Raw genomic sequence first — 26,530 nt, forward strand, 5'->3', positions numbered from 1 at the left:
ACCAACATTGTTCAGAAATCAAAGCTATATAAAATGTCTTTTCAGAGAAATTTTACTTCTTCCCCAGCTCTCTACCCTCTCTTTATTGGTAGTCATTTTTATTTATTTTTCCTAAGTTTCCTTTTACAATAATAAGCACATGTTAATTTTTTCTCGTCCTTTCTTACACAAAAGATAGCCTGCTGTGTACACTGTTCTGCACTTTGTTTTTTTACTTAACAATAATGCTAAGAACTATTTCATATTAGTTCATAGAACTCTTCCTTGTTCATTTTTATATCTTTACCTATTACTCCATAGATGTCGGTTCATTTTAAAGTTGTTTTGAAGAGCCCTTAAAATATTTAGGGGTTTTGGAAAAACTAGATATCCACATGCAAAAGAATGAAATTGGAACCTTACTTGACACCATAGACAAACATTACCTCAAAATGGATCAAAGACCTAAATTCAAGTGCTAAAACTATAAAGCCCTTAGAAGAAAGCGTGAGAAAATCTTCATTACCTTGGATTTGGCAGTGGTTTCTGACTTTGACACCAAAAACACAGGCAACAAAAGAAAAAATAGATAGATTGAACTTCATCAAAATTAAAAGCTTTAATGCATCAAAGGATACTATCAAGAGAGTGAAAAGACAACCTCCCCTCCCTGCACATATACACAGAATGGGAGAAAATACTTGTAAGTCCTCTGGTAAGGTTTAATATCCAGAATATATAAAGAACTCCTACAACTCAATAACAAAAAAACAAACATTGCAATTAAAAAATGGGCAAAGGACTTGCATAGACATTTCTCCAAAGAATATACACAAATGGCCAATAAGCACGTGAAATGATGGTCAGTAATAGTCATTAGGGAAATGTAAGTCAAAATCATAATGAGATGCCACTTCATGCCTACTAAGATGGATGGCTATGATAAAAAATACAAAAAATAAGTGTTGACAAGGATGTAGAGAAATTGGTACTCTCATACGTTGCTGGTGGCAATTTAAAATGGTGCGGCTGCTGTGGAAAACATTTTGGTAGTTCCTCAAAGTTAAACATGGAATTACTATATGACCCAGCAGTTCAACTCGTATCTCCCCAAAAGACTCAAGATAGATACTTGTAGGTGAATGTTCATAGTAACATTATTCACAATAGCCAAAAAAGTGGGAAAAACCCAAGTGTTCGTGGATAAACAAAATTTGATGTATCCATACAATGGAATATTATCCAGCCATAAAAAAGAATGACATCATTACTATACTGTCTTGATTTCTGTAGCTATATAGGTCTTATAGTCAGATAGTGTGTCTGATTGTTTTATTTTTCAAGGTTGTTTTGGCTATTCTAGGTCCTTTGCATTTCCATATGAATTTTAGAATCAGCTTGTCAATTTCTACAGAAAAGCCTGATGAGATATTGATTATGATTGCATTGAATCTGTAGATAAAATGGGGGAGAATTAACATCTTAATATTGAGCCTTTTGATCCATAAACACTGTATATACATATCTGTTTATTCAGGTTTTCTTTAATTTCTTTCAGCAGTATTTTGTAGTTTTCATTATACAGCCTTGTATATCTTTTGTCAGCTTTATTTCTCTCTTGAGTATTTCATATTTTGATGCCATTATAAAAGGTATTTTTGAAATTTCAATTTCTGATTGTTCACTGGTAGTATATAGAAACTCAGTTGACTTGTATGTTGATCTTGTATTCTGCAACCTTGCAAAATTCACTTATTAATTTTGGTATCTTTTTTCTAGACTCCATTGGGTTTTCTAAATAGATGATCATATTATAAGCAAATAAAAGACATTTTTTCTTGTTCCTTTCTAATTTGGATATCTTTTATTTATTTTTCTTTCCTTACTGCACTGGCTAGAACTTCTAGTACAATGTTGAATATAAGTGGTGAGAGCAGACATCTTTACCCTTGTTGCTGATCTTAGGAGGAAAACATTTAATCTTTCACCATTAACTTGGATACCTTTTATCATGTTATAGTTTGATGAGAGTTTTTATTAGGAATGAATGTTGAATTTTGTCAAGTACTCCTGCATTTATTGAGATGATCACATAGGGTTTTTTTTTTTTTTAAGTATGATAAGATAGAGAATTATATAATTTGATCCTCCAGTATTAAACCAACCTTGGATTCCTGGTCTTACACATTCCCCACTTGGTCTTGGTGCATTATCTTTGTAATATGTTGTTGAGTTTGATTTGCTAAACTTTTGATGAGTTTTTGCATCTGTGTTCACGAGGGATATTTTACCCTGTAATTTTCTTTTCTCGTAATCTCTGTCTAGGTTTGGTAGGAGAGTAATGCTGACCTCGGAATGAGTTGGAAAATATTCCTTTCTTCAATTTTATGGAAGAGTTTATGTAAAAGAATTGGTATTATTCCCTCATTAAATATTTGATTATTTGGAATTTGGTTATTCCCCAGTGAAACCATGTGGGCTTGAAGTTTTTTGTTTTTTTAATGGTAAGGTTTTTAACTACCATTTCAATTTCTTTAATAGATATAAGGCTACTCAGGTTATTTATCTTGAGTGAGCTCTGGTGGTTTGTGTCTTTCAAGGAATTTATCCATTTCACCTATCAAATTTATTGGTATAAAGTTGATAAAACAAACAAACAAAAAAACCATTGCCACTGAGTTGATTCTGACTCATAGCGACCCTATAGGACAGAGTAGAACTGCTCCATAGAGTCTCCAAGGAGTGCCTGGTGGATTCGAACTACCAGTCTTTTAGTTAGCAGCTGTAGCACTTAACCATTATGCCACCAGGGTTTCCATAAAGTTGATAGTATCGTCTTACTAACTTTTTAATATCTGTTTAATCAGTAGTGAAGTCAGCTTTCTGATTCTTGATATTAGTAATGTTTATCTTTACGCTTTTCTCCTAATCAGCCTAACAAAGTTTATTTTTCAAGTTTTTGTTTCATTTTTTTTTTTCTGTTGTTTTGTTTTGCTTTCGATTTCCATTCTGATCTTTATTATTTTCTTTCTTCTGTTTACTTTGGGTTTCATTTGCTCTTCCTTTTGTAGTTTCCTTAGATAGATGCTAAGATTATTGATTTGAAACCTTCTTTTCTAATTTGGTGAGGGATGTTAGGAGCAAGAGGAGATAAACTCATGCGGTCAACCTGCTATATTTATCTGAAAGTATGCCTTGACTTTTTTTTTAATCAACTTATTGAAGTATACTTTACATACAATAATATGCACCAATTTTAAGTTACATCTTGGGTGAGTTTTGACAAATTTATGCACTCATAAAATCATTACAACAATCAAGATGTACGATATTTTCATCACCTCAAAAATTTTCTTTGTGCCCCATCCCAGTTGTTCTGCTCCTTGTCCTCGCCTCAGCCCTGATCTCTTTTTGGTCACTATAGATTTGTCTTTTCTAGAGTTTCATAAATGCAGTCGCACAGTATGTGCTCTTTTGTGTCTGGCTTCTTTTATTTAGAATAATGTTTTTGAGATTTATCCGTGTTTTTGTATGTATCGGTAGTTCTTTACTTTTATTGCTGAAGAATATTGCCCCGCCACGTTTTATTTAGTCACTTGTTGATAGACATTTGTGTTTTTAGTTTTGGGTTATTACGGATAAACCATCTCTGAACATTCGTATACAGGTTTTTGTGTGGCCATGTGTTTTCGTTCACTAAGACAAATAATTAGGAGTGGAATTGCTGAATCATGTAGTGAGCATTTGTTTATAAGAAACTGCCAAACTTTTTCAAAGAGATTATACCATTTTTTGTGGATTTTAATTTTCTTAACAGTGTGTTTCAAAGAGCAAAAGTTTTGATGAAGTCCATTTTACCTATTTTCTATTCCTTGCTTTTTGAGTCTCATTAAAATCTTTACCTAACCCAAGGTTGTGAATATTTTCTCCTAGAAGTTTTTTAGTTTTAGCTTTTACTTTCAGGTATGATCCATTTCGAGTTAATTTTTGTATATGTGGTAAGGTAAAGATTTAGGTTTTTTTTTTTCCCCATATGGATATCTAGTTGTTCTAGCACCGTTTGAACAATTATCCTCTGTATGGGTTTATTTCTGAATTCTCTGTTCTGTTCTGTTCATACGTGCCTATTTGTATACCAGGATCATACTGTCTTAATTACTACAGCTTTAAGATAGTAAGTCGTGAAATTGTTTCAGTTCTTTGCATTTCCGTATTTTTTTCTTAGAATCAGCTTCAGCTTGTCAGTTCATACCGAAATCCCTGCTGGGTGTTTTATTGGGATTGTGTTTAATCTATGGATCAATTTGGGGAGAACTGACATCATAACAATATTTAAGTCTTCCAATCCATAAACGTGATATTTCTTGTTTATTTGTCTTCTTTAATTTCTCTCAGCTGTGTTTTGTAGTTTTTATTGTGTAAGTCTTGCACATATTTTGTTATATTCATAAGTACTTTATACTTTTTTATAAACGGTAATTTTAAAATTTTCAGTGTCCAATTGGTCATTGCTATATATAGAAATATAATTACTTTTTATATATTGACTTTATACCCTGCAGCCATGCTAAAATTCACCTATTAGTTTTGGTTTCTTTTTCTTTTCAAGATTTTTTAGGATTTTCTATGTTATGTGATTATGAATTGTCCCCAACAAAGACATGTTGAAGTCCTAACCCCTGGTACCTGTGAATGTGACCTTATTTAGAGATAGCATCTTTGCAGATGTAATTAGTCAAGTTAACAAGAGGTCATACTAAAGTAGGGCAAACCCTAACCCAGTGTAACTGGTGTCCTTAAGAGAAGAGCAAAAGAGATGCAGACAGACACAGGGAAGGACTCTGTGTGATGACAGAAGTGTGATGACAAAGGAGAGATTGGAGTGATGCTTCTACAAGTCAAGGGACACCTGAGGCCACCAGAAGCTGAAAAAAACAAGGAGATATCTTCCCCTAGAACTTTCAGAGAGAGCATGGCCCGACTGACACCCTGAATTCAGACTTGTAGCCTCCAGAACCTTGAGAGAATAAATTTGTTATTTTAAGCCACCTAGTTTGTGATACTTTGTTACAGCACCCTTAGGAAACTAATACAGATTTTGGTACCAAGAAATGGGGTACTGCTGTAACAAATACCTAGATATGTGGTAGTGGCTTTGGAATTAGATAATGGCTAGAGGCTGGAAGAATTTTTTTTTTTTTTTTTTGTGCTTGCCTCTTTGGCTTTTTTTTTTTTTAATTGTGCTTTAAGTGAAAGTTTACAAACCAAGCTAGTCTCTCATACAAAAACTTATATACACCTTTTATAGGGTCGCTATGAGTCGGAATTGACTCGACGGCAGTGGGTTTTTGGTTTTATATACCTCTCTCCCTCTGATGAGACAGTACACTCCTTCCCTCTACTGTCTGTTTTCATGTCCATTCATCCAGCTTCTGACCCCCTCTGCCCTCTCATCTCTTTTCCAGACAGGAGCTGCCCACATAGTCTCATGTGTCTACTTGATCCAAGAAGCTCATTCTTCACCAGTATCATTTTCTACCCCATAGTCCAGTCCAATCCCTGTCTGAAGAGTTGGCTTTGGGAATGGTTCCTGTCTTGGACTAACAGAAGGTCTGGGGAACATGACCTGTGGAGTCCTTCTAGTCTCAGTCAGACCATTAAGTCTGGTCTTTTTACAGGAATTTGGGGTCTGCATCCTACTGCTTTCCTGCTCCCTCAGGGGTTCTCTGTTGTGTTCCCTATCAGGGCAGTCATCGGTTGTAGCCAGGCACCGTCTAGTTCTTCTGGTCTCAGGCTGATGTAGTCTCTGGTTTATGTGGCCCTTTCTGTCTCTTGGGCTCATAATTACCTTGTGTCTTTGGTGTTCTTCATTCTTTGCTCCAGGTGGGTTGAAACCAATTGATGCCTCTTAGATGGTCTCTTGCTAGCATTTAAGACCCCAGATGCCACTCTCCAAATTGGGATGCAGAATGTTTTCTTAACAGATTTTATTATGCCAATTGACTTAGATGTCCCCTGAAACCATGGCCCCCAAACCCCTGCCCTTGCTACGCTGACCTTTGAAGCGTTCAGTTTATTCAGGAAACTTCTTTGCTTTTGGTTTAGTCCAGTTGTGCTGACCTCTCCTATATTGCATGTTGTCTTTCCGCTCACCTAAAATAGTTCCTATCTACTATCTAATTAGTGAAAACCCCTCTCCGTCTCTCCCTCCCCGCTCTTGTAACCATCAAAGACTGTTTTCTTCTTTGTTTAAACTATTTTTCGAGTTCTTACAATAGTGGTCTCATGCAATATTTGTCCCTTTGCAACTGACTAATTTCACTCAGCATAATGCCTTCCAGATTCCTCCATGTTATGAAATGTTTCGCAGATTCATCATTGTTCTTTATCCATGCGTAGTATTCCGTTGTGTGAATAGACCGTAATTTATCCATTCATCCATTGATGGGCACCTTGGTTGCTTCCATCTTTTTGCTATTGTAAACAATGCTGCAGTGAACATGGGTGTGCATATATCTGTTTGTGTAAAGGTTCTTATTTCTCTAGGATATATTAGAGGCTGGGAGAATTTTGAGGCACATTGCTAGAAAAAGCCTAGATTGCTTCAAAGAGACTATTAGTAGAAATATGGACCTTAAAGGCGATTTTGATGAGGGCTCAGAAAGAAGTAAGGAGAGCTATTGAGAAAGCGTCTTTCATCTCAGAGAATGCTTATATCATCATGAACAGAACGTTGCTATAAATATGAACATTAAAGCCGCTTCTGTTGCATACAAAATGAGGACCATGTTATTAGATACTGGAGGAAGGGCAGTCCTTGTGGCAGAGAAATTGGCTGAATCAAGTTCTACTGTTTTGTGGGAAATAGAACTTGTAAGTGATGAATTTGGATATTTAGCTGTGGAGATTTCCAAGCCAACTGTTGAAGATATGGTCAGGTTTCTCCTTGCTACTTATAATAAAACATGAAAGAGATTAATTGCGGAAGGAACTGTTAAGCAAAAAGGAACCAGAACTGGAAGATTTAGAAAATTCTCGGCCTATCCACATTGTAAAAAAATGAGAAAGCGTGCTCTGGAGAGAATACCAAGCATGTGGCTGGTCAACCATTTGCTAAAGAGATTAGGCATTTGATTTATGGATCCAATCAACCATCTCAGAAATGCGGCGGGCTTGGACTGAAGGGAACACAAACAGGATAAAAGGAAGGAAGGCTGTTGGACTTCTGGGACTCTATAGGAAGGAAATAGGCGGATAGAGCTGCTCAGCTGTGGATATGTGTTATCTTTCAAGAAAATGGAAGAACGACATTAAGGGTGGCTCAGAGACCAGCAGGGCTGACACTGCTACCACAGGCCCAGAGGGTGATTCCAGAGGGTATGGCCAATGCTGAGGGCCAAGAACACAGGCCCGCCACTTAGACAGACCCAGAAGATACTGAGCTACAGAGGATTATTTCAAACCTTGGAATCTACAGAATTTTCTCTGCTAGGTTTTGGACTTGTTTGGGACCCATGACTGCTTTTTTCCTTCCATTTTCTCCTTTTTGGAATGGGAATGTCTATCCTGTGCCTCTCCCATTGTATTTTGAAAGCAGATAAATTATTTTCCAGGTTTCACAGATCCACAGGTGGAGGGGAATTTTGTTCTAGGATGAACATTACCAGAATCTCACCCACACCTCATTTAGGTTTAGAAGGTGTAGGATTTTTTTTAGTTGACTGCTATATCTAGATGAGATTTTGGACTTAGAGTTGATTATTGAATGGGCTAAGACTTTTAGGAATGCTGGGATGGGGTGAATGTATTTTGTACGTGTGAAGGACATGAACTTTGGCGAGGGTGGGGACAAAGGGTAGACTGTTGGCAGTTGAATTGCGTTCCCCAAAAAGATGTGTTCAAATCCTAACCCCTGGTTCCTATGAATGCGACCTTATTTGGAAATAGCATCTTTGCAGATGTAATTAATCAACATGAGGTCATACAGGAGTAGGGTGGGCCCTAACCACATGTGACTGGTGTCTTTATGGGAAGAGACACAGAGACACATAGGGAAGAACACCATATGATGATGGAGGCAGAGATTGGACTGATGTATCTTTAAATCAGGGAATGCCTTGGGATTCCAGATGCTGGAAGAGATAAGAAAGGATCTTCCTGTAGAGTTTTCAGAGGGAGCATGGCTTTGTTGACACCCTGAATTCAGACTTCTAGCGTCCAGAACTATGAGAATTCTGTTGTTTTAAGGCGTCTAGTTTGTGGTACTTTGTTATGGCAGCCCTAGGAAACTGATACAGATGATAATATTATCTGCAAATAAAGATAGTTTATTTCTTCCTTTCCAGTCCATAAGCCTTTTATTTCTTCTTCTTGCTTATTGCACTGCCCAGGATTTAATTATGATATTAACTATAGGTTTACCATGGATGCCCTTTATCAGGTTGAAAAAGTTCCCTTTTATTTGTAGTTTGGTGAGAGTTTTTGTCATGGATAAGTGATAAAATTTGTCAAATGCATTGTCTGCGATTATATAGAAGGTTATATTGTGTTTCTCCTTTATTCTGTTAATATGGTATATTACATATATTGATTTTGAATGTTAAACCAACTTCCATTCCTAGAATAAACCTACTTGGTCTTGATGTATTATCCTTTATTCAATTTGCTAATATTTTGTAAATTTCTGCATCTTGTTCATGAGAAGTATCGGTCTGTAGTTTCCTTGTAATGTCTTCCTCTTGTTTAAGCCTTATGGTAATGCTGACTTCATAAAATGAGTTGGGAGATGTTTTCTCCTTTATTTTCTTAGCTTGTGTAAGATTGCTATTATTTCTTAAATGTTTGATACAATTCATTGATGAAGCCATCTGGACCTGGAGTTTTCTTTTTGGCAAGATTTTAAATTACAAATGTAATAGATACAAGGCTTTCAGATTGTCTACATTTTCTTGAGTCCATTTTGGTAATTTGTGTCTGTCCAGGAATTTGTCCATTTCATCTAAGTTGATGAATTTATTGCCACCAAATTACTCATAATATGCATATTAGTCTTCTTACTATTGTAGGATCTGTGGTGATTTTTACTGTTTCATTCCCAATATTGGTAATTTGTCTTTTTTTTTTTTTTCTTGAAGAGTCTAACTAGAAGTCTTATCAATTATATTGACTCCCATTCCCCCAAGTAAGTTTTTAGTTTTATTCATTTTCTGTATTGTTTTTGGTTATTATAGTTTGTATCTCACTGATTTCTTCACCTATTATTATTTCCTTTCACTTACTTTGGGTTTAATATAGCTCTCATTTTCTAGCTTTTTAGTACAGAAGCTTAGAGATCATTTACTTGAGACATTTCTATTTTCTACAGGCATTGAAGGCCACAGATTTCCCTTAAAATACAGCTTAGCTGCATCCCACAAATTTTGATAGGTTGTTGCTTTTGTTTGTGTTTTGTTTTTCATTTGGTTCACAGTAATTAGTAATTTCAGATTTCCGATATAATTTCTTCTTAGACCTATGGGTTGTTTAGAAGTGTGCTGCTTAATTTCCAAATATTTGAGACTTTTTAGATATACCCCTACTATTGATTTCTAACGTGTTATGGTCAGGGATATACTCTGTATGATTTCACTCGTTTTAAATGCAGTGAGATTTACTTTACGGCCCAGCATATGGTCTATCTTAGTGAATGTCCCAAACGCACTTGAAAAGAAGGTATATTCTGATGTTGGGTGGAGTGTTCTGTAAATGTCAATAAAATTTTGTTGGCTGATGAGAATGTTCAATTCTTGTATATCCTTACTGACTTTTTTTACTAAAAGAGGAATGTTTATATCACCACCTCTAATTGTGGATTTGTCTTTTTTTCTTCAGTTCTGTCAGTTTTTGCCTAATATATTTGAAAGCTCTTACTAGATGCTACAAATTTAGGATTATTATAGCCTCTTGATAAATTGACCCCCTTATCATTATGAAATGTCTGTTTTCATCCCTAATAATATTTCTTGTTTTAAAGTCTACTTTGATATTAATATAGCCTTCCCACCTTACTTTTGACCGTTTCCACGATACATGTTTTTATCCTTTTACTTTTCACCTACCCTTGTCTTTATGTTTAAAAGTGTCTTGTAGACAGCATAGTTTTGGGCCTTGCTTTTTTATCCTGTATCATAATCTCAGTATTTTAATTGGTGCGTTAGTCCATTCAGATTTAATATAATTATCAGTATTAAAACAAAAACAAAAAGCCCCATTGCTGTCGAGTTAATTCCAACTCATAGTGATCCTGTGTTTGGGTTTAAATCTATGATCTTGCTATTTTCTGTTTGTCTATTTGATCTCCATTTCCCAGCTCTTTCTGGATTATTTGGGTCTTTTTTAGCTCCATGATTGGCTTGTTACCTATACCTCTTTTGTTTTTTGTTTGTTTGTTTTTAGGGGTTGTTCCAGAGTAGCAGTTTTCAAGTTTTTGGTCTCAGGACCAACTTACATTCTTACAAATTTATATATCTACTCTTAAAAATTATTAAGGACCCCAAAGTGCTTTTGTTTGTGTGAATTCTATCAAAATTTGACTGTATTAAAAATTAGAACTGATAAATTGTTAAAATACTTAATACATTTTAAAATAACAGTAAATCCATTACATGATAGCATTTTTATTAAAAATAACTATTTTCCAAAAAATGAGAAGAAAGTCGTAGTTTTACATTTTTGCAAACATCTTTAATATATTGCTTAATAGGAGACTGCTGGATTATTTTATCTAGTTCAACATTCTGTATCATGTGTAGCCTCTGGAAAACTCCACTGTACACTTGTGAGAAAATGCAAGTAGAAAAGGCAAATAACATTGTAGTGTTGTTATGAAAGTAATTTTGACCTTGTGAAGCCCTAAAAGTGTCTTGGGGGCCCAGGGATCCTTGGACTGCACTTTGAGAACTGTTGCTCTATAATTTACAATATGCATCTTTAATCAGTTGCTGTCTAGTCAGTTCTAACTCATGGCAACCCCATGTCTGTCACAGTAGAACTGTGTTCCACAGGGTTTTCAGTGGCTGATTTTTTGCACACAGATCACCAGGCCTTTCTTCTAAGGTGCTTCTGGGTAGACTTGCACCACCAGCCTTTCAGTGTTACCATTTGGACTACCCAGGGATTTACGAATTTTTAACTTATCACAATCTACCTTCAAATAATATTATACCATTTAATGTATAATATAAGAGCCTGGCAACAATATACTTCAATTCTCTCTTTTGGGTTTTTGTGTGCATGTGTTTCTGTGTGTGTGTGCTATTATTTTTATACATTTTACGTATATGTATAGTACAAATGCTTGAATATATTTTTTTACTTTAAAAGTCAATTAAAGACATTTTTAAATGAGAAAAATCATTTTTAATATTTACTCACATATTTACCATTTTCAGTGCTCTTCATTCCTTTCTATATATTGAAGTTTCTATCTAGTAGTATTTTGCTTTTTCCTGATGAACTCTGTTTAATATTTCTTAGAGTGCAGGTCTGCTGGTGATAAAGTATTTTATTTACGAAGTGTTTATTTTGCTTTCATCTAAAAAATTTTTTTATTTTGAAATAATTATGGACTCAGAAGATGTTTCAAGGCTGACCTCAGTTATTTCCCTTCCCTCAGGGATCACAGTTCCGAGCGGTCTGAAAAGCAGTCTGAAAGCAGTTGTTTCATGTATTTTGCCCAGTTTCTGGTTGCTCACTTTGGATGGTTAAGTCCTGTCAGTCACGGCTGGAAGTGGAAGTCTCTGCGTTAACTTTTACTGAAGACCATAAGCAGCAATGGCTATGTCGGTTCCGATTCTGCATTTGCCTTGACTGTTGAGGACATTCATATAGCACTCATCATTCCCTATATAATATACCACTTCAGAAATGAGATATAATTCCTGTGTCCTTCACATTTTGCCTGGTCTGAAAGGAATATCAAAGTCAAGATTTATATTAGCTTATCACAGCTTTGTTTGCATTGCTTTGTACTTAATCTTTTTTTACTTTTTATCCCTGTTTTATTAATCTATTTATAAAAACACCACGCCCCTGGAGCACAGTTTTTCTTTCCTTCTCTCTCCATTTCCTCCCATCTTAGACATTTTAGATAAACATGAAATAGAGACATTTCAGTTGCTTTAAGTAACTAGGTTTAAGAATTTAGAGAAAAAGAGGAGGAAGGACTAGACTCTCAGCAACATAGCCAGGCCTCACAGTGAAAAGAACCAGCTAGAGAGCCAGACCTCATGCCCCTCAGAAATGGGTGCTTTTGATCCTCGCTCAGGTTTCCTCTGCTGATAACCTCTAATCTTGTCTTCTGCTGTGCTCCTTTAGCTACCTCAAGTGTCTGTTCTCTCCTAAGGCCCTGCCAACGTGCTGTTTTCTCATTACTAAGTCTCACATTCACATTCTAGAGAAGAGAATCCGATTGATTCACTTAATAACCTGTTGGTGCTAGGCCACTTTCTAGATCAGTAGCCAGCTTAGAGAGTTACTGTGCTTCGTTCATGTGCCACACTTGATTAGTAGGGCCATGTGGTACAAAGTATGTGACCTATAAAATTTGTCAGAAGGGCCACTGACGTAGCAGGTGTTCAGCATCATCCATTCTCCTCTTAGCAGTTGATTTTCTTTCAACTTATTAAGGACAGGTACAAAACTGGATTTTCCCCCAAACCAGTCATCTATGTACTTATAGATTAAGGCTTAGATTAATTGCTGATCTTATTCCTCAAATCTTAGGACTCTTTCCTTCTTAATTTCATTATTAGATAAATTTCATTTTTAGTCACAAAACAAAGGACCATTTTCACCAACTTTTAGCCACAACCTAAAATAAACTCCTTGGATTGTTGGGCCAAGAATGCCCATCTGTTGGAGACTATGAAGAAAGAGGAGATTCAAGTGTTTCCATTCTTGTTAGCATCTCTAAATTTGGAGAAAGAAATGGTTGGAGCTATGAGTTAAAATAAGGTTTTTGGATTTTTAGACTTACCTGGGTTTGAATCCTGGCTTCCCCATTTACTAGACGATAGATGAGTGACTTTTCTAAGCTTTAGTTTTCTCAGGCATAAAATGGAGATTATGGTATTTTCCTTATATGATTTTTAGGATTATATGACAGGATACATGCAAAGCAATTAGCAAAGTGCCTGGCATGTAATACCAAAAAAAACAAAAATCAAAGCTTTTGCTATTGAGTCGGCTCTGATTCATAGCAACCCTCTATGACACAGTAGAACTGCCCCATAGGGTTTCCAAGGAGCAGCTGGTAAATTCGAACTGCCGACCTTTTGGTTAGCAGCTAGTTCTTCTTAACCACTGTGCCACCAGGGCTCCTGGCATGTAATAGTTCTTCATAAATGTTAGCTCCCACTATTATCTTTAGATCATTAAGTTTTACTGATAATAAGGGTTACTTTAGTCTAGCAGTAAGTTCTTAGTGCTAATAAAAACCAACGTTTCTTGATGCATTAACTGAGACCAATATCCAAGTAATTATTGAGCCCTTGTATGCTTACTCAAAAGGAGCCCTAGTTGCGCAAACAGTTAAGCACTCAACTATGAACCGAAAGGTTGGCAGTTAGAGCCCACCTAGCAGATCTGTGGAGAAAGATGTGGTGATCTGCTCCCAAAGAGATTATCAAAAAACCAAACCCATTGCCACGGAGTCTATTCCAACTCTTAGTGACCCTATAGGACAGAGTAGAACTGCCCATAGGGTTTCCAAGTCTGTTTCTTTACGGAAGCAGACTGCCACATCTTTCTCCCATGGGGCGACTGGTGGGTTCAAACCACTGACCTTTTGGTTGGCAGCCTAGCACTTAACCACTGTGCCGTCAGGGCTCCTTCTGATAAAGATTACAGCCTAGAAAACGCAATGGAGCAGTTCTACTCTGTCATGTGGTATAGCTATGAGTCTATATAGACGTAGTGGCACCTAACAATAACAACATGCTTACTCAGTACTTCCTAGGAGCCACTGGGTATACAAGACACGTGTTGCAATGTGATTCCCGCCTCATAATCCCATCTATGAAATGTTGGTCTCTGATACTGGCAGATCGGGCACTTAGCAGTGGCTGTCGCCAAGTCGGCCTTGGTGAGTGAAAATTTTATGTTGTTGAGCCCATGTATAACTGCTGTCCCTGCCACCATAACCGCTTTGTTCATGAGCCCATTGGGTAATGACAGGAGTGGCTGGGGGAAAAAGATGACAGGTTTCCATGGAACACGTCAGCCTATCCACTTGATTGTTAAAGTCCTCCTTTGCCGCAGTCACCTTTTTTTTTTTTAATTGTGCTTTAAGTGAAAGTTTACAACTCAAGTCAGTCTCTCATACAAAAACATATACACATATTGTTCTATGACCCTAGTTGCTCTCCCTACAATGCGACAGCACACTCCTTCTCGCCACCCTGTATTTCCCGTGTCCATTCAGCCTGCTCCTGCCCCCTCTGCCGTCTCATCTCTCCTCCAGACGGGAGCTACCCACATAGTCCCGTGTGTCTACTTGAGCTAAGAAGGACACTCCTCACCAGTATCATTTTATGTCTTGTAGTCCAGTCTAATCTTTGTCTGTAGAGTTGGCTTCGGGCATGGTTTTAGTTTTGGGCCAACAGAGAGTTCAGGGGCCATGACCTCTGGGATCCCTCTAGTCTCAGTCAGACCATTAAGCCTGGTCTTTTTACTAGAATTTGAGGTCCGCATCCCACTTTTCTCCTGCACCATCAGAGATTCTCTGTTGTGTTCCTGTCAGGGCAGTCATTGTTAGCAGCTGGGCACCATCTAGTTCTTCTGGTCTCAGGCTGATGGAGTCTCTGGTTTATGTGGCCCTTTCTTTCTCTTGGGCTGATATTTTCCTTGTGTCTTTGGTGTTCTTCATTCTCCTTTGCCCCAGGTGGGTTGAGACCAATTGATGCATCTTAGATGGCCACTTGCTAGCTTTTAAGACCCCAGATGCCACTCACCCAAGTGGGATGCAGAACATTTTCTTAGTACACTTTGTTATGCCAATTGCCAAGGTTACCTTTTGGTGAGCATTCACATGAGACACAAATATCTTTCAGAGAGGTCTATCCACGTAGCTCTTCTCCATACCTCCTTGTCACCAGTTTTCTAGTTATATTCCTTCCAAGTCCTTGACCATCCAGCCAAACCATTGGCCATGGCCCATGAATGAGTACACAGTTGCACATCTGTCCATTTCTCCTTCCAGTCAAGGTGAACAGCCAGGTACACTGCTTGAAGTTCTGCACATTGGAAGGATTTTCCTTCTCCACTATCTTTGAGGGAGGTCCCAGAAAGGGGCTGCAGTGCTGCCACTGTCCACTTTTGAGTAGTGCCTGCATATCACACAGAACCATCAGTAAACCAGGCATGAGTTTTCTCTTCCTCAGTCAACTGATCATAAGGAACTCCCCATGGGGCCATAGGTGTAGACTGGGAGAGGGAAGGTAATGTGACAAGAGTGGGAACCATAGGCATTTGGGCTACATCCTGATGTAACTTATGTCTCAGGTCCTACTTGAGCCCGATCTCGTGTATACCACTTCTGTTTAGTGATTGAGTGCTGTTGTGCTTTATGACTTTGTGGGTCAGACAACATCTACTTCATGATGGGCAGCTCAGGCCACGTGATGACCTGGTGGCCAATTATAAAAATGGCATGGCAGGGGTGTCTGACTTCCTCACCTAACTTCACAAGGGGGATGGAGAATCAAGATCAACAGTCCAAGGCTGATTGCTACAAAGCAGAGGTCAGACATACTTCCTCTCACCAGCCCCTTTTACCAGTTCTGACACCAACTGTAGCTCCCACAGCACTCTTAACTTCTCGGCTGAGTTCAGTAATTCATTGCAATGGCCACACAGAACTCACAGACCATACCTATAGTTATGGGATTTATTAGTCGATTCCGACTTATAGCGGCCCTATAGGACAGAGTAGAACTGCCTCATAGGGTTTCCAAGGAGCAGCTGGTGGATTTGAACTCTAACCTTTTGGTTAGCAGCCAAGCGCTTAACCACTGTCCCACCGAGGCGCTATTAGGGAAGTATCAGGTTACAATTCAGGTTCAGGGACACTCAGAATATAGTTCTTCAATCTAGACAGTCTCTTCTCAGCGGTGCTTGTAGGCAGGGCTCTCTCTGGCCCTTGGCCTCTGCTCTATTCCGGCAAGTGTTGCAAAGCTTTTTAGCTCTGCTGATAAGTGCCCAGAGGCACCCCACTCTGCCAGGAAGCATCAGGCAAAGGCACTCAGCTTTAGCTCTGTGGGTTTGCAAACCCAGCTCCACCAAGTGCCCAGAGGCATCCAACTCTGCCAGCAAACCTCCCGCCTGAAGGCACTCAGCTTTCTTGCTCCATGGGCCAGACCTCATCCTGCCTGTCTCATGGTTCTGCTGCCAACATTTCTCTGTTGTTGTTTCTTGCCATCTTTCATGTTACAGCTCTCTCTCTCTCCCTCTCTCTCAGTTTCCTGATTCCAGGAGCGTCTCAGCACAGGGATCCTGGATCCAAAAGACGTGCTCCACTCTTGGCTGTTCTTTCTTGGGGGCGACATCCTGGCCTCCCACCTCTGGGGTGGCTCATTTTAAACTTAAACAAAGCTAACCTTTCCTTTTCTTAGGGTTCCATATACCTTATTTGCATAGCCCCACTAAATCATTGTGTGTGAGTCACAAAGAATATGGCCAAACCAAAAACCCAGTGCCATTGAGTCGATTCCGACTCATAGCGACCCTATAGAACAGAGTAGAACTGCCCCATAGAGTTTCCAAGGAGCGCCTGGTGGATTCAAACTGCCCACCCTTTGGTTAGCAGCCGTAGCACTTAACCACTACACCACCAGGGTTTCCAGAATATGGCCAGAAGGGCCATATTAAGCAATTCATTGCACTGCACCCATGGTTAAGTGTTCAATTGCTACTAATGCTCAGTAACAAGCCAAAATCTGTTTCTCAAAAGGAGAGTAGTTATCTGCAGAGGATGGTAGGGCTATGCTCCAAAATCCTAAGGGTCTGCTCTGTGATTCACCAATAGGAGCCTGCCACAGACTCCAAACAGCATCTCTATCTGCCACTGACACTTCAGGCACCATTGGATCAGCCAGATCATATGGCTTTAGTGGCAGAGTAGCTTGCACATACCAGCCTGGACCTATTGCAGAGCCTTCTCTTGTTGTGGGCAGCACTCAAAACTAGCAGCATTTTGAGTCACTTGATAAATAGGCCAGAGTAACACACCCAGATGAGAGATATGTTGCCTCCAAAATCCAAAGAGGCCCACTAGGCATTGTACCTCCTTTTTAGTTGTAGGAGGGGTCAGGTGAAATAATTATCCTTCACTTTAAAAGGAATATCTCAACATGCCCCATACCACTAGACCCCTAGAAATTTCACTGAGGTGGAAGGTGCCTGAATTTTTCTCAGGTTAATTTCCCACCTCCTAGCATGCAAATGTCTTACCAATAAATCTAGAGTCATTCATACTTCTTTACTAGGTCCAATCAGCATAAATGTCATCAGTGTAATGGACCAGTGTGATGTCTTGTGGAAGGGAAAGGCAATCAGGGTCTCTGTGGACTGAATTATGACATAAGGCTGGAGAGTTGATATACCTCTGGGGTAGGACAGTGAAGGTGTATTGCTGGCCTTGCCAGCTAAAGGCAAACAGCTCCTGGTGATCATTCAAAATCAAGAAAAAGGCATTGGCCAGAACAATAGCTGCATACCAGATACCAGGAGATATATTAATTTGCTCAAACAATGAAACCACATCTGGACAGCAGCTGCAATTAGAGTCACCACCTGGTTAAGTTTATGATAATCTACTACCATTCTCCAAGATCCATCTGTTTTCTGCACAGGCCAAATAAGCGAGTTGAATGGGGACCCTTCAAGTCCTTGATGGTGGCAGTAAACTCTGCAATCCCTCCAGGAATGTGGTATTGCTTTTGGTTTATGATTTTCCTGCATAGGGGCAGTAATGGCTTCCAGTTGGCCTCTCCTACCATAATAGCCCTTACTGTATATATCAGGGATCTGATGTGGGGGTTCTGCCAGTTGCTGAGTATGTCTGTTCCAATTATGCATTTTGGAACTGGGGGAATCACTACAAGATGCGTTTGGGGACTCACTGGACCCACTGTGAGAGGGACCTGAGCTAAGAGTCCATTATTAACCAGATCTCCATACACCCCCACTCTGAGTAGTGAGCCACAGTGACATTTTGAGTCTCTTGGAATTAGTGTCAGTTCAGAGCCAGTGTCCAGTAACCCCTGAAAAGTCTGATTATCTCCTTTCCCAAGTGAGCAGTCACTCTCATAAATTGCTGTAGATCCCTTTGAGGGGAAGGCTAGGAGAAAGATCAACAGTATAAATTTTGGGCAGTGTAGTGGGCTCCTTCCTCAAGGGGACTAGGCCTTCCCTTCATTCAATGGGTTGTGGATCTGTAAACTGACTTATGTCTGGGGATTGATTGAGGGGTCATGACTCTCTATTATGGTGATTCCAGTTAGACTGCCATTCACTTGACCTAGAATTCTTCTGCTTCTACAGATCAAGTAATATTTAGTACATTTCCTATCTGTTTCACTCTTAGGAACACCATGACTCAGTAGCCAATACCATAAGTCCATATGAGTCATACTATTCTGATTATTGCTTCTACTCTGCTGTCCATTACAGTAACCATGCCAACATTGTCTTTGTCAGTTGAGTACTGCTACTTGGCCTCTACCACCTTGTGGTCCGATCAGCATCATTGTAGTTAGTGTTAATTCAGTTAGGGGAATTCCCATTGTCACATCTGACTTACATATAATAGCAATCACAGCATTTCTTCAGGGATGCCAAGGCTCCCTTCAAAAATTTGTTCCTTACCATTGTGGTAAAAGATGTGTCCTCTTGGCATTCCAGGTGTGAGTCTGTGGATGTAACGTGATAAATCCACTCTGTCTTAGCTTTTTGGTGCTGCTATAACAGAAATACCCCAAGTGGATGGCTTCAACAAACAGAAGTTTATTCTCTCATAGTCTAGTAGGCTAGAAGTCCAAATTCAGGGCGTCAGCTGCAAGGGAAGGCCTTCTTTTCTCTGTCAGCTCTGGAGCAAAGTCCTTGTCATCAGTCTTCTTCTAGACTAGGAGCTTCTCAACCCAGAGACCCTGGGTCCAAAGGACACACTATTCTCCTGGGTCTTGTTTCTTGGCGATACGAAGCCCCTGTCTCTCTACTCCTCTTTTATATCTCAAAAGAGGTTGACTTAAGACACAATCTAATCTTATAGATTAAGTCCTGACTCATTAACATAAATGCCTCTAATCCTGCCTCATTAACATCATAGAGGTAGAAATTACAACACGGAGAAAAATCTCACGATGACAAAATGGTGGATAATCACACAATACAGGGAATGGCCTAGCCAAGTTGACAGATATTTTTGTGGGCACAGTTCAATCCATGACACACTCTAACATGCCAATTTCATTAAGTGTTTGGATTCCATCTTCTACAGTACACCAAGGCAGGTCTAGTACTTCAACTTGATTTAGCGTAGGCCACCACCATACCCATGCTTCAGCAAACCAGCCAAATAAACTATTAGATCCTTTCCTAATCTCTCGAGCTGAAACACTGAATGAAGAATCTGTGCTTAGTGGGCCCATATCAATAAACTCAGACTTTATGTTCCTTGCACCATTATCCCACACCCTTAATGGCCATTCCCACACATATTCCCCAGATTTCTGTTTGTACATATTAGAAAAGTCAGTTCTGTTGGAGTATAGCGTACCTCCTCCTGGGCCACATTTTGTATTTCATCTTTTGGGCTTATTGGGACTTAAGCCTAGTTATAGGTCTACAAGCAAAAATGAGTGGTAGGGGTGGGTCCTGGGAACATTCAGCAGTGTCTTATAAGGCATCTATCTCAGGCAGTGTCCCAGGCAATATCTCAGACAAAGACTCTTCAGGCACAGCTGGGTTAATCTCATCAGATGGAAGGGTGAGGAGGGATAATGGTTTTACTAGGGTGGTGGCTTAGTAGACAAAGATGGAGTGATCTCTTCAGGTAGGAGCAAGAAGGCTGGTTCTGTTGGCAAGAGTGATTCAGTGGAATTTAGGGACTCTGTCCCCAACTTCTTGATTATCTGCCCATATGTCCCCATTCCAAGTTTCAGAATCCCTTTCTTCCCAGTCAATGCCCTCGCTTTAATTTCAGACACCATTCGAGGTTGGGAATTCAAGTGATGTTGTAATTTAATCACTCTTATGATAAGACTCTGGGTTTGGTTTTTAGCAATATCAGCTCTCTTATTACAAGAAATAAGGCTTTCTTTTAGGGCACATGTGGCAACTTCCATGTCTTTTATGTGGTGCTTGAACTTTGACTCTGAAGCCCTGAGCTCATCTCTTTCTTTTATCACCTTGTCTAGGGAAAGTAGGACCAACCAACCAGCTTCCATATACTTCTCACTTGGACAAAATTGTAGAAGAGTATCAAACATGAAATCACCCAGATCCTGTTTCTCACCAATACTTGATTTATTGGTGGTGATATTTTGTGTGTTAATATTGCCACCTTATGCCATGGATCAGCAGTACCCTCTTTACTACTAGAGGCAGTCATCAGTGCCTTTTAGACTAGTCGAACTTGAGAACCAATTTAGAAAACTCATTCCTAAAATTTTGTTTTTCTAGAACCACTCTCGGTACCAAATGTCTTAGGCTGGGTTTTCTAGAGAAGCAAAACCAGTGAAGCATATAGAGAGAGAGAGAGATTTATCTTAAGAAAATGGCTCACGTGGTTGTAGAAGCTGGTGAGTCCCAAGTTCGTGGGTCAGGTGTCAGGCTGGAGGCTGCTCTTGACGTAGCTGCAGGGGCTGAGAGACCAAAGATCAGCAGGTCAGATGGCAGGCTGCTGGTTCACAGGCTGTGGAGGCTAACAAATCCCTAGATTGGTTGGCAATATGGTAGGCTGCTGGCTCAAGTCCCAAGAACTGAAGGTCAGATGATGATGAGCCAGATGCAGGATCCAGAGCAAGCGAGCTTGCCATAACATCTGTGTGTATATATATATATATATATATATATATATATATATATATATATATATATATATATATATATAGAATGTAGGCCACACCTCCAAGGAAACTCCCCTTCCAACTGATGGGCTGCTTATATCAGATCACAAAATGGGGGTGACTACATCATTACCTAACTTCCGAATTACATCATTACGTAACTTCCAAACTACATCATAACTGCCAAACCACTGAGAATCATGGCCCAGCCAAACTGACATACAACCTTAACCATCACAACCATATACCCAGAGACAGGAAAATCCCTCAGACATTGTAGGAACTAAATGTTGAATGAACGAATTGTGGCTGCCTTTATTACTTCATCACCATCCCTGAGCAGGCTCCCTCTCTGGCTTGTAGTTTTTGCCCTTGACTGCTTGTGATCATCCTGAGTAGATTGTATTGGGACCAGTGCCTGTTTTCTCTTTCCCTGAAAGCACATGGTAGTTGACTGAGTTGCTCCCTAACCACTAATGCTTCTGTATCACAGGTGCCTTGGGGGAGCTACATGCCTTGATGGACCAAGTGCATCACACGCAGAACCAAAAATGGCAGCATCCTTCCGACCTCACCATGCGGTGAGTAGGTGATTAGAAGAAGGAAGAAAAGGGTAGAATTTGCTGTAGGAGGGATGTGGTGGGGAGTCAGGATTGTAACTGTCATTTAATTTTAGAGGTGGAAGGAGAAGCAATACAGTATAATGGAATAAGAATTGGACTGAAATTCAGGAAACCTGGGTTCTCAGACTAGCCTTGCCATTTTTAAGTAGCTATGCGGTTTTGATTGGTCCTCGCAACAGTAAAATGAAGATGTTGGACAAATTAATGTCAGAGAACCTTTCTAGTTTTCAAATCTGCATTCTTAAAGCAGTGTGGTTTTATAGATCTATTTAGTTACTTTGATCCAGTTACTCAGAAACTTTGGAGTCATCCTTGACTCCTTTTTCTCTCACCTCATATTTAGTCCATCAGCAAATCCTATGGACTACATGTAAAAATATCCAGAACCTGACCATTTCTCATCATTTTCACTTGGATTATTGCAGTAGTCTCCTAAATGGTCTTCCTGCTTCTTCTATTCTCAACTCAGCAGCCAAAGAGATCCTTTTAAAGCATTAAGTCAGATTCAATCACTCCATTGCTCAGAAATTTCCAGTGGTTTCGCAGCTCACATCTTCCCATCTTCATGATCCCCTACAAGGGCCTACATGCTTTGGCCTAGGCTGACATGGTAGCTCACCTATCTCATCTCAGTACTCTTACCCTTCCTTGCTCATTCTGCTTTACTCACACTGGCTTCCTTCCAGTTTTTCAAACATGTCAGACATGCTCCCACCTCAGGGTCTTTACACTCATTGTTTCCTCTATAATTGCCAAAATGAAAGCAATTCTCAGAAAGGCAGTGTAAGGGTTATTAGGTAAATTCTGGAATCATGTGTGATTTCAAGTCTAAGGTCTTCTACACTATCTAATATATGACCTTGGGCAAGTTATTTAACCTGTATCTCAGTTTCCTTACCTACAAGGAGCTAATGAGAGTACTTTCCCGTAGGATTGTTAGTAGCATTAAATGAGATGAGATGTGTAAAGAATTCAGCACGTACTTGCATATAAGGCTAGATAAATATCAGGTAGTGTTACAATTATTTTCAACCCTGGATGCTCCTTATAATCAATCACCTGTGGAGATTTCTAAAAATACAGATGTCCATACCCTGATTCCAGAGATTCTAAATTCATTACATCTTGGGGGAGGGATGGCTCAAGAATCCATATCTTTAAAAAGCTTCTCTCCCCAAAACTATGGTCCGCAGATGCACTGTTAATACAGAACTGAAACCATTCCTGAAGCCCACTCTTCAAATATTAGACATGACTGTAAAACAAAAAATAATAAACGTGAGGAATGTGCTTCTTAGTTCAATCAGATAGACAAGACCAAATGGGGAGCTCCTGTCCAAAAGTAGGATAAGAAGGCAGGAAGGGACAGGAACTGGTCGAACGGACACAGGGAACCCGGGGTGGAAGGAGGGAGTGTGCTGTCACACTGGGGGATTGCAACGAATGTCACAAAACAATATGTGTATAAATTTTTGAATGAGAAATTAACTTGAGCTGTAAACTTTAACCTAAAGCACAATTTTAAAAAACCCTTCTCAGGAACAGCTGGAATTGAGAATGGGTTCAAATTATTTCAGAGGGTCCTACTCAGAATCCCAGCCCAGCATGTGACTAAAGGAGACTCTCAAGAAACTTTTCTTTGAGGCTGTGCTATTAATTGTTCAGTCTTTAAACTTGCAGTGTGATACTCACATGACGACTTATCTTCTCTGGGAATTTTATTCTAATTTTAACTGCTGTGTCCTAACCAACCTTGAGCTGTGTCAGACAATGAGGTCCTATTGAAGGTGCAGGTCTATTGCAAGAAATGAAAGATCCTGCTCTAAATGTTTTTTTTTTGGAGGGGGGGTGCTTTTTTCCCTGCTTACACATTATTATACATTGTAATTACACCTTAGGCTTACTTAGAACATTGTATATATGGCACATATCATCATATTACCTATATGGGAATTTGGTGGCTTTGGATTTGGAAGGAAATAGCACTTATAATGTGGCTTTCACATAAATAAATGGTATAAAATTTCTAAAATGATGAGAATTGAAGTAAAAAAATTAATATCAGATTTCTAAAAATAACAATATTCTTAAAATGTGCAGGCCTTGTCTGTGTGCAGGCAACCATTCCATCTGAAACCCTCAACTTTCCTGTTTTTATTTTCCCTCTCTCCTGATAGAAACTACGCCCGGTTCCGACAGAAATCTCTGCAAAGATACAGTCTGACTCAGTGGGTTGACAGGAACATGGGAAGCCATCATCGGTTCCAGCATCTCCCAGATTTCCCAAACAGTCCCTTTGTCTCATCCCATCAGCAGTGAAGGTCCCTCCCCAGGGTCCTTTCCAGAGCAGCATCTCATTTTCTTTTGTGCTTTGTAGATTTTGAATTTTATTTTTCACAAGATTCTTATTTAAAGAACTTTCTACCTTTTGGACATAATTGCTGACTTGAATTTTGTTTGTATGCAGTCCCTCCTGTTTTATGTTTTTTTAAGCAGTGTTCATATAGTTTTTATTTTTTATTTAAATAGAAGATGGCTGCCTCATGAAAGCCAGCATTAAGCCAAAACACTTGGGCTGAAGTAAAACACCCACCTCTGTGCAGATGTGAAGCCTACTCTGGTGCCAAAAGAAGTCATCATTCAGTCTCCTGCAAGGAAGAGATTATTTATTAGGCCACAAGCTCGTGTTAACTATAGCTGATGATTTGTGAACTAACAGGTCACTTTTAACGACCGCTCTTACTTTTTCATTTGAATCTCTGAATGCCTGTCGGTATTTTAAAGTAGGCTGGAGTAGGACAAAAAGTCTGTTGAGAGAACAAATTAAAAGTATAAATCCTTTCCTCTCCTTTCTGTACTTACTTACTGCCTTTATTTTGTGACTTTTTTTCATTCTTCATTAAACTTATTTTGCACAATAGTGTTTACAAATCTTACACATCTTAACTATGACAGAAAACTGCTGACTAACCCTTGTTGATTGCCTTGTGGTCTTGTGATTCAGCTCATCTCTTCTGCCCTTCTTAAAGGATTTTCCTTTTCCCCTGTGACAACCCAACTCCTGTATGCTGTTAGACATGGAATGCCTCTTCAGAACAGTCAGCCTCCCTGCTTTCTTTATTAAAGAGCTGCCCCTCCCCCCGCCAGGCCCCAGACTCTTGACTCTAGGACAGGCCAAGAAAGCCAGTGCCAGTGAGCTGTCAGTTGGTCTTCAGTTTGCTCTGCTGAACCCCAGCTTCAAGTTTAGCTTGATGGATTAGTCAGTGAGAGACACTGGAGGGGCACTCTTTTGTCTCCATTGTTCATTAACAAGAGGTGCCTTTAGACCTTGGGCATTATCATCTCATTTGGTCAAGTCCTTGATGCAGTTTCACTTCACTGCTAAAGTAGGTCTGATAGAGTTGTAATGAAGCCTCTGCACAAAAGCGTGACTTGATCTTAAGGTTTGGTATTCTAACCGAAGTTGACAGTCTTTGTGCAGCCATCTTAATGGGTGTCTTAAGAGCTTGTTATTCTCTCGTTACAGAAAGCTCTAGACTTCTTTTTGGGAAGCTTTGCAGTCTGGCATTCGTGCTGTTGTTGTTCACTCTGTGAAGGTTGTACATAGTTGCTGTAGCGCACATTCTGATGTTGGACTAGTTGCCTTTGTCTGGTTCTGTTGTCTTATCAACTCCTTCTTTCTTTGTATGTAAGTAACCCACCTAAAACTTCCTGCCCTATTTGGGAAACGGTTGGTCGTTCAGGCCTCCAATAAAACTTGGATGACTGTCCCTAAGAAGTGTTTACTGTTTTTATCCAATTGAGGATTCTCTTTTCTTTGGACATTTGGTTTGGATTCTGGGACCAAAACGTAAAGGAAAAGTTACATTCAGGCAGGGGCAGGAGTCAAAATCTATTATTTCAATTGGTATTTACAGTGTCAGTCAGCCATAAATTAGTCTGATGGAGTGAGACATCCCAAACCTCCACCTTTGGAACCACAGCTTAATTAAAAGTAGCTGGAATAGCTAGCATTGCAGCTGTCTGGTTGTCTATTTCTTAGTCTGAGGAGATGCCCTCAGATAACTCAAGGAGTGAAGGGACAGCAGTTTGCTTCAGTAGAAGTCCAAGGCTCACATTCCGGCCCTCCTGGTACAGGATGGTTTAAGACTGAATGTGTAATGGGAGCTTCGCCTTTGCCAAATCCAATGAGTGACGGGTTAACTAGAAAATGTGACAATCACATTTCCTCTCTGCTCAAATAATTCTGTTTTTCCAAAGCTTTAGCAGCTTAATTAAATCTGTTGGACTGGGGGAGGAGAGAACTGTTCTCTAGCGGTTAACATGGTATTCTTTAAGAAGAAAAACAAACCCAAAGAAATCTCGTTATCTGGCATGTTCACATTAAAGATGGAAGTGGGTAGAATCTGGAGTTTTAATCTCTTTTCAGAGCTGTATATCTCTTGTGTTTGGTGTTGGCCTCTAAGGCTAGTATTCAGGTGGAATTCTTACTGTGTTTTTTTTTTTTTTAAATAGGGGTTATTATAGGCATTTAACTGCCTAGCTTTCTTCATCCATGAAGACGCTCACCACAGGGGTCTTGACAAAGCAGAGTAAAAATGTGCTGTTTACATAGCTTACTTTTAAGTGAGGAGCCTGAAATAACCTGTAGCTCTGCATCTAAGGCAGGCCCTGATTTACTTGAGTTGTTGTCAGGATCAATTATGAAACTGAAGTTTGGTGCCTCCTCTTTATCATGTGTTTTCCCCCTCCCCCCCTTGTAGCAGTTGTGTTTAATGTCATTAAAAGAAATAAAAGTTCTTGTCAGTGATATATGTACTGTGG

General features: G+C 39.4%; 1 protein-coding gene across 9 annotated transcripts in view; it reads left to right on the plus strand.

The window, feature by feature from the left end:
- Nucleotides 1–26,530, plus strand: part of S100PBP (S100P binding protein) — a 59,956-nt gene extending 33,426 nt beyond the window's left edge. For 5 of the 9 annotated variants that reach the window (XM_023554491.2, XM_064281651.1, XM_023554492.2 and 2 more), the window contains 2 exons: nucleotides 21,577–21,664; nucleotides 23,884–26,530. In XM_023554491.2, coding sequence (XP_023410259.1) covers nucleotides 21,577–21,664; nucleotides 23,884–24,025 — 230 coding nt within the window. In that variant the 3' untranslated portion in view covers nucleotides 24,026–26,530. Of the gene's footprint in view, nucleotides 1–300; nucleotides 2,283–2,304; nucleotides 2,907–9,113; nucleotides 9,140–11,632; nucleotides 12,030–21,576; nucleotides 21,665–23,883 lie in introns of those variants that run through there. The other 4 variants (XM_023554493.2, XM_064281654.1, XM_064281652.1 and 1 more) reach the window with 4 other exon arrangements.

This window comes from Loxodonta africana, chromosome 3 (assembly GCF_030014295.1).
Source record: "Loxodonta africana isolate mLoxAfr1 chromosome 3, mLoxAfr1.hap2, whole genome shotgun sequence".
NCBI lineage: Eukaryota > Metazoa > Chordata > Mammalia > Proboscidea > Elephantidae > Loxodonta > Loxodonta africana.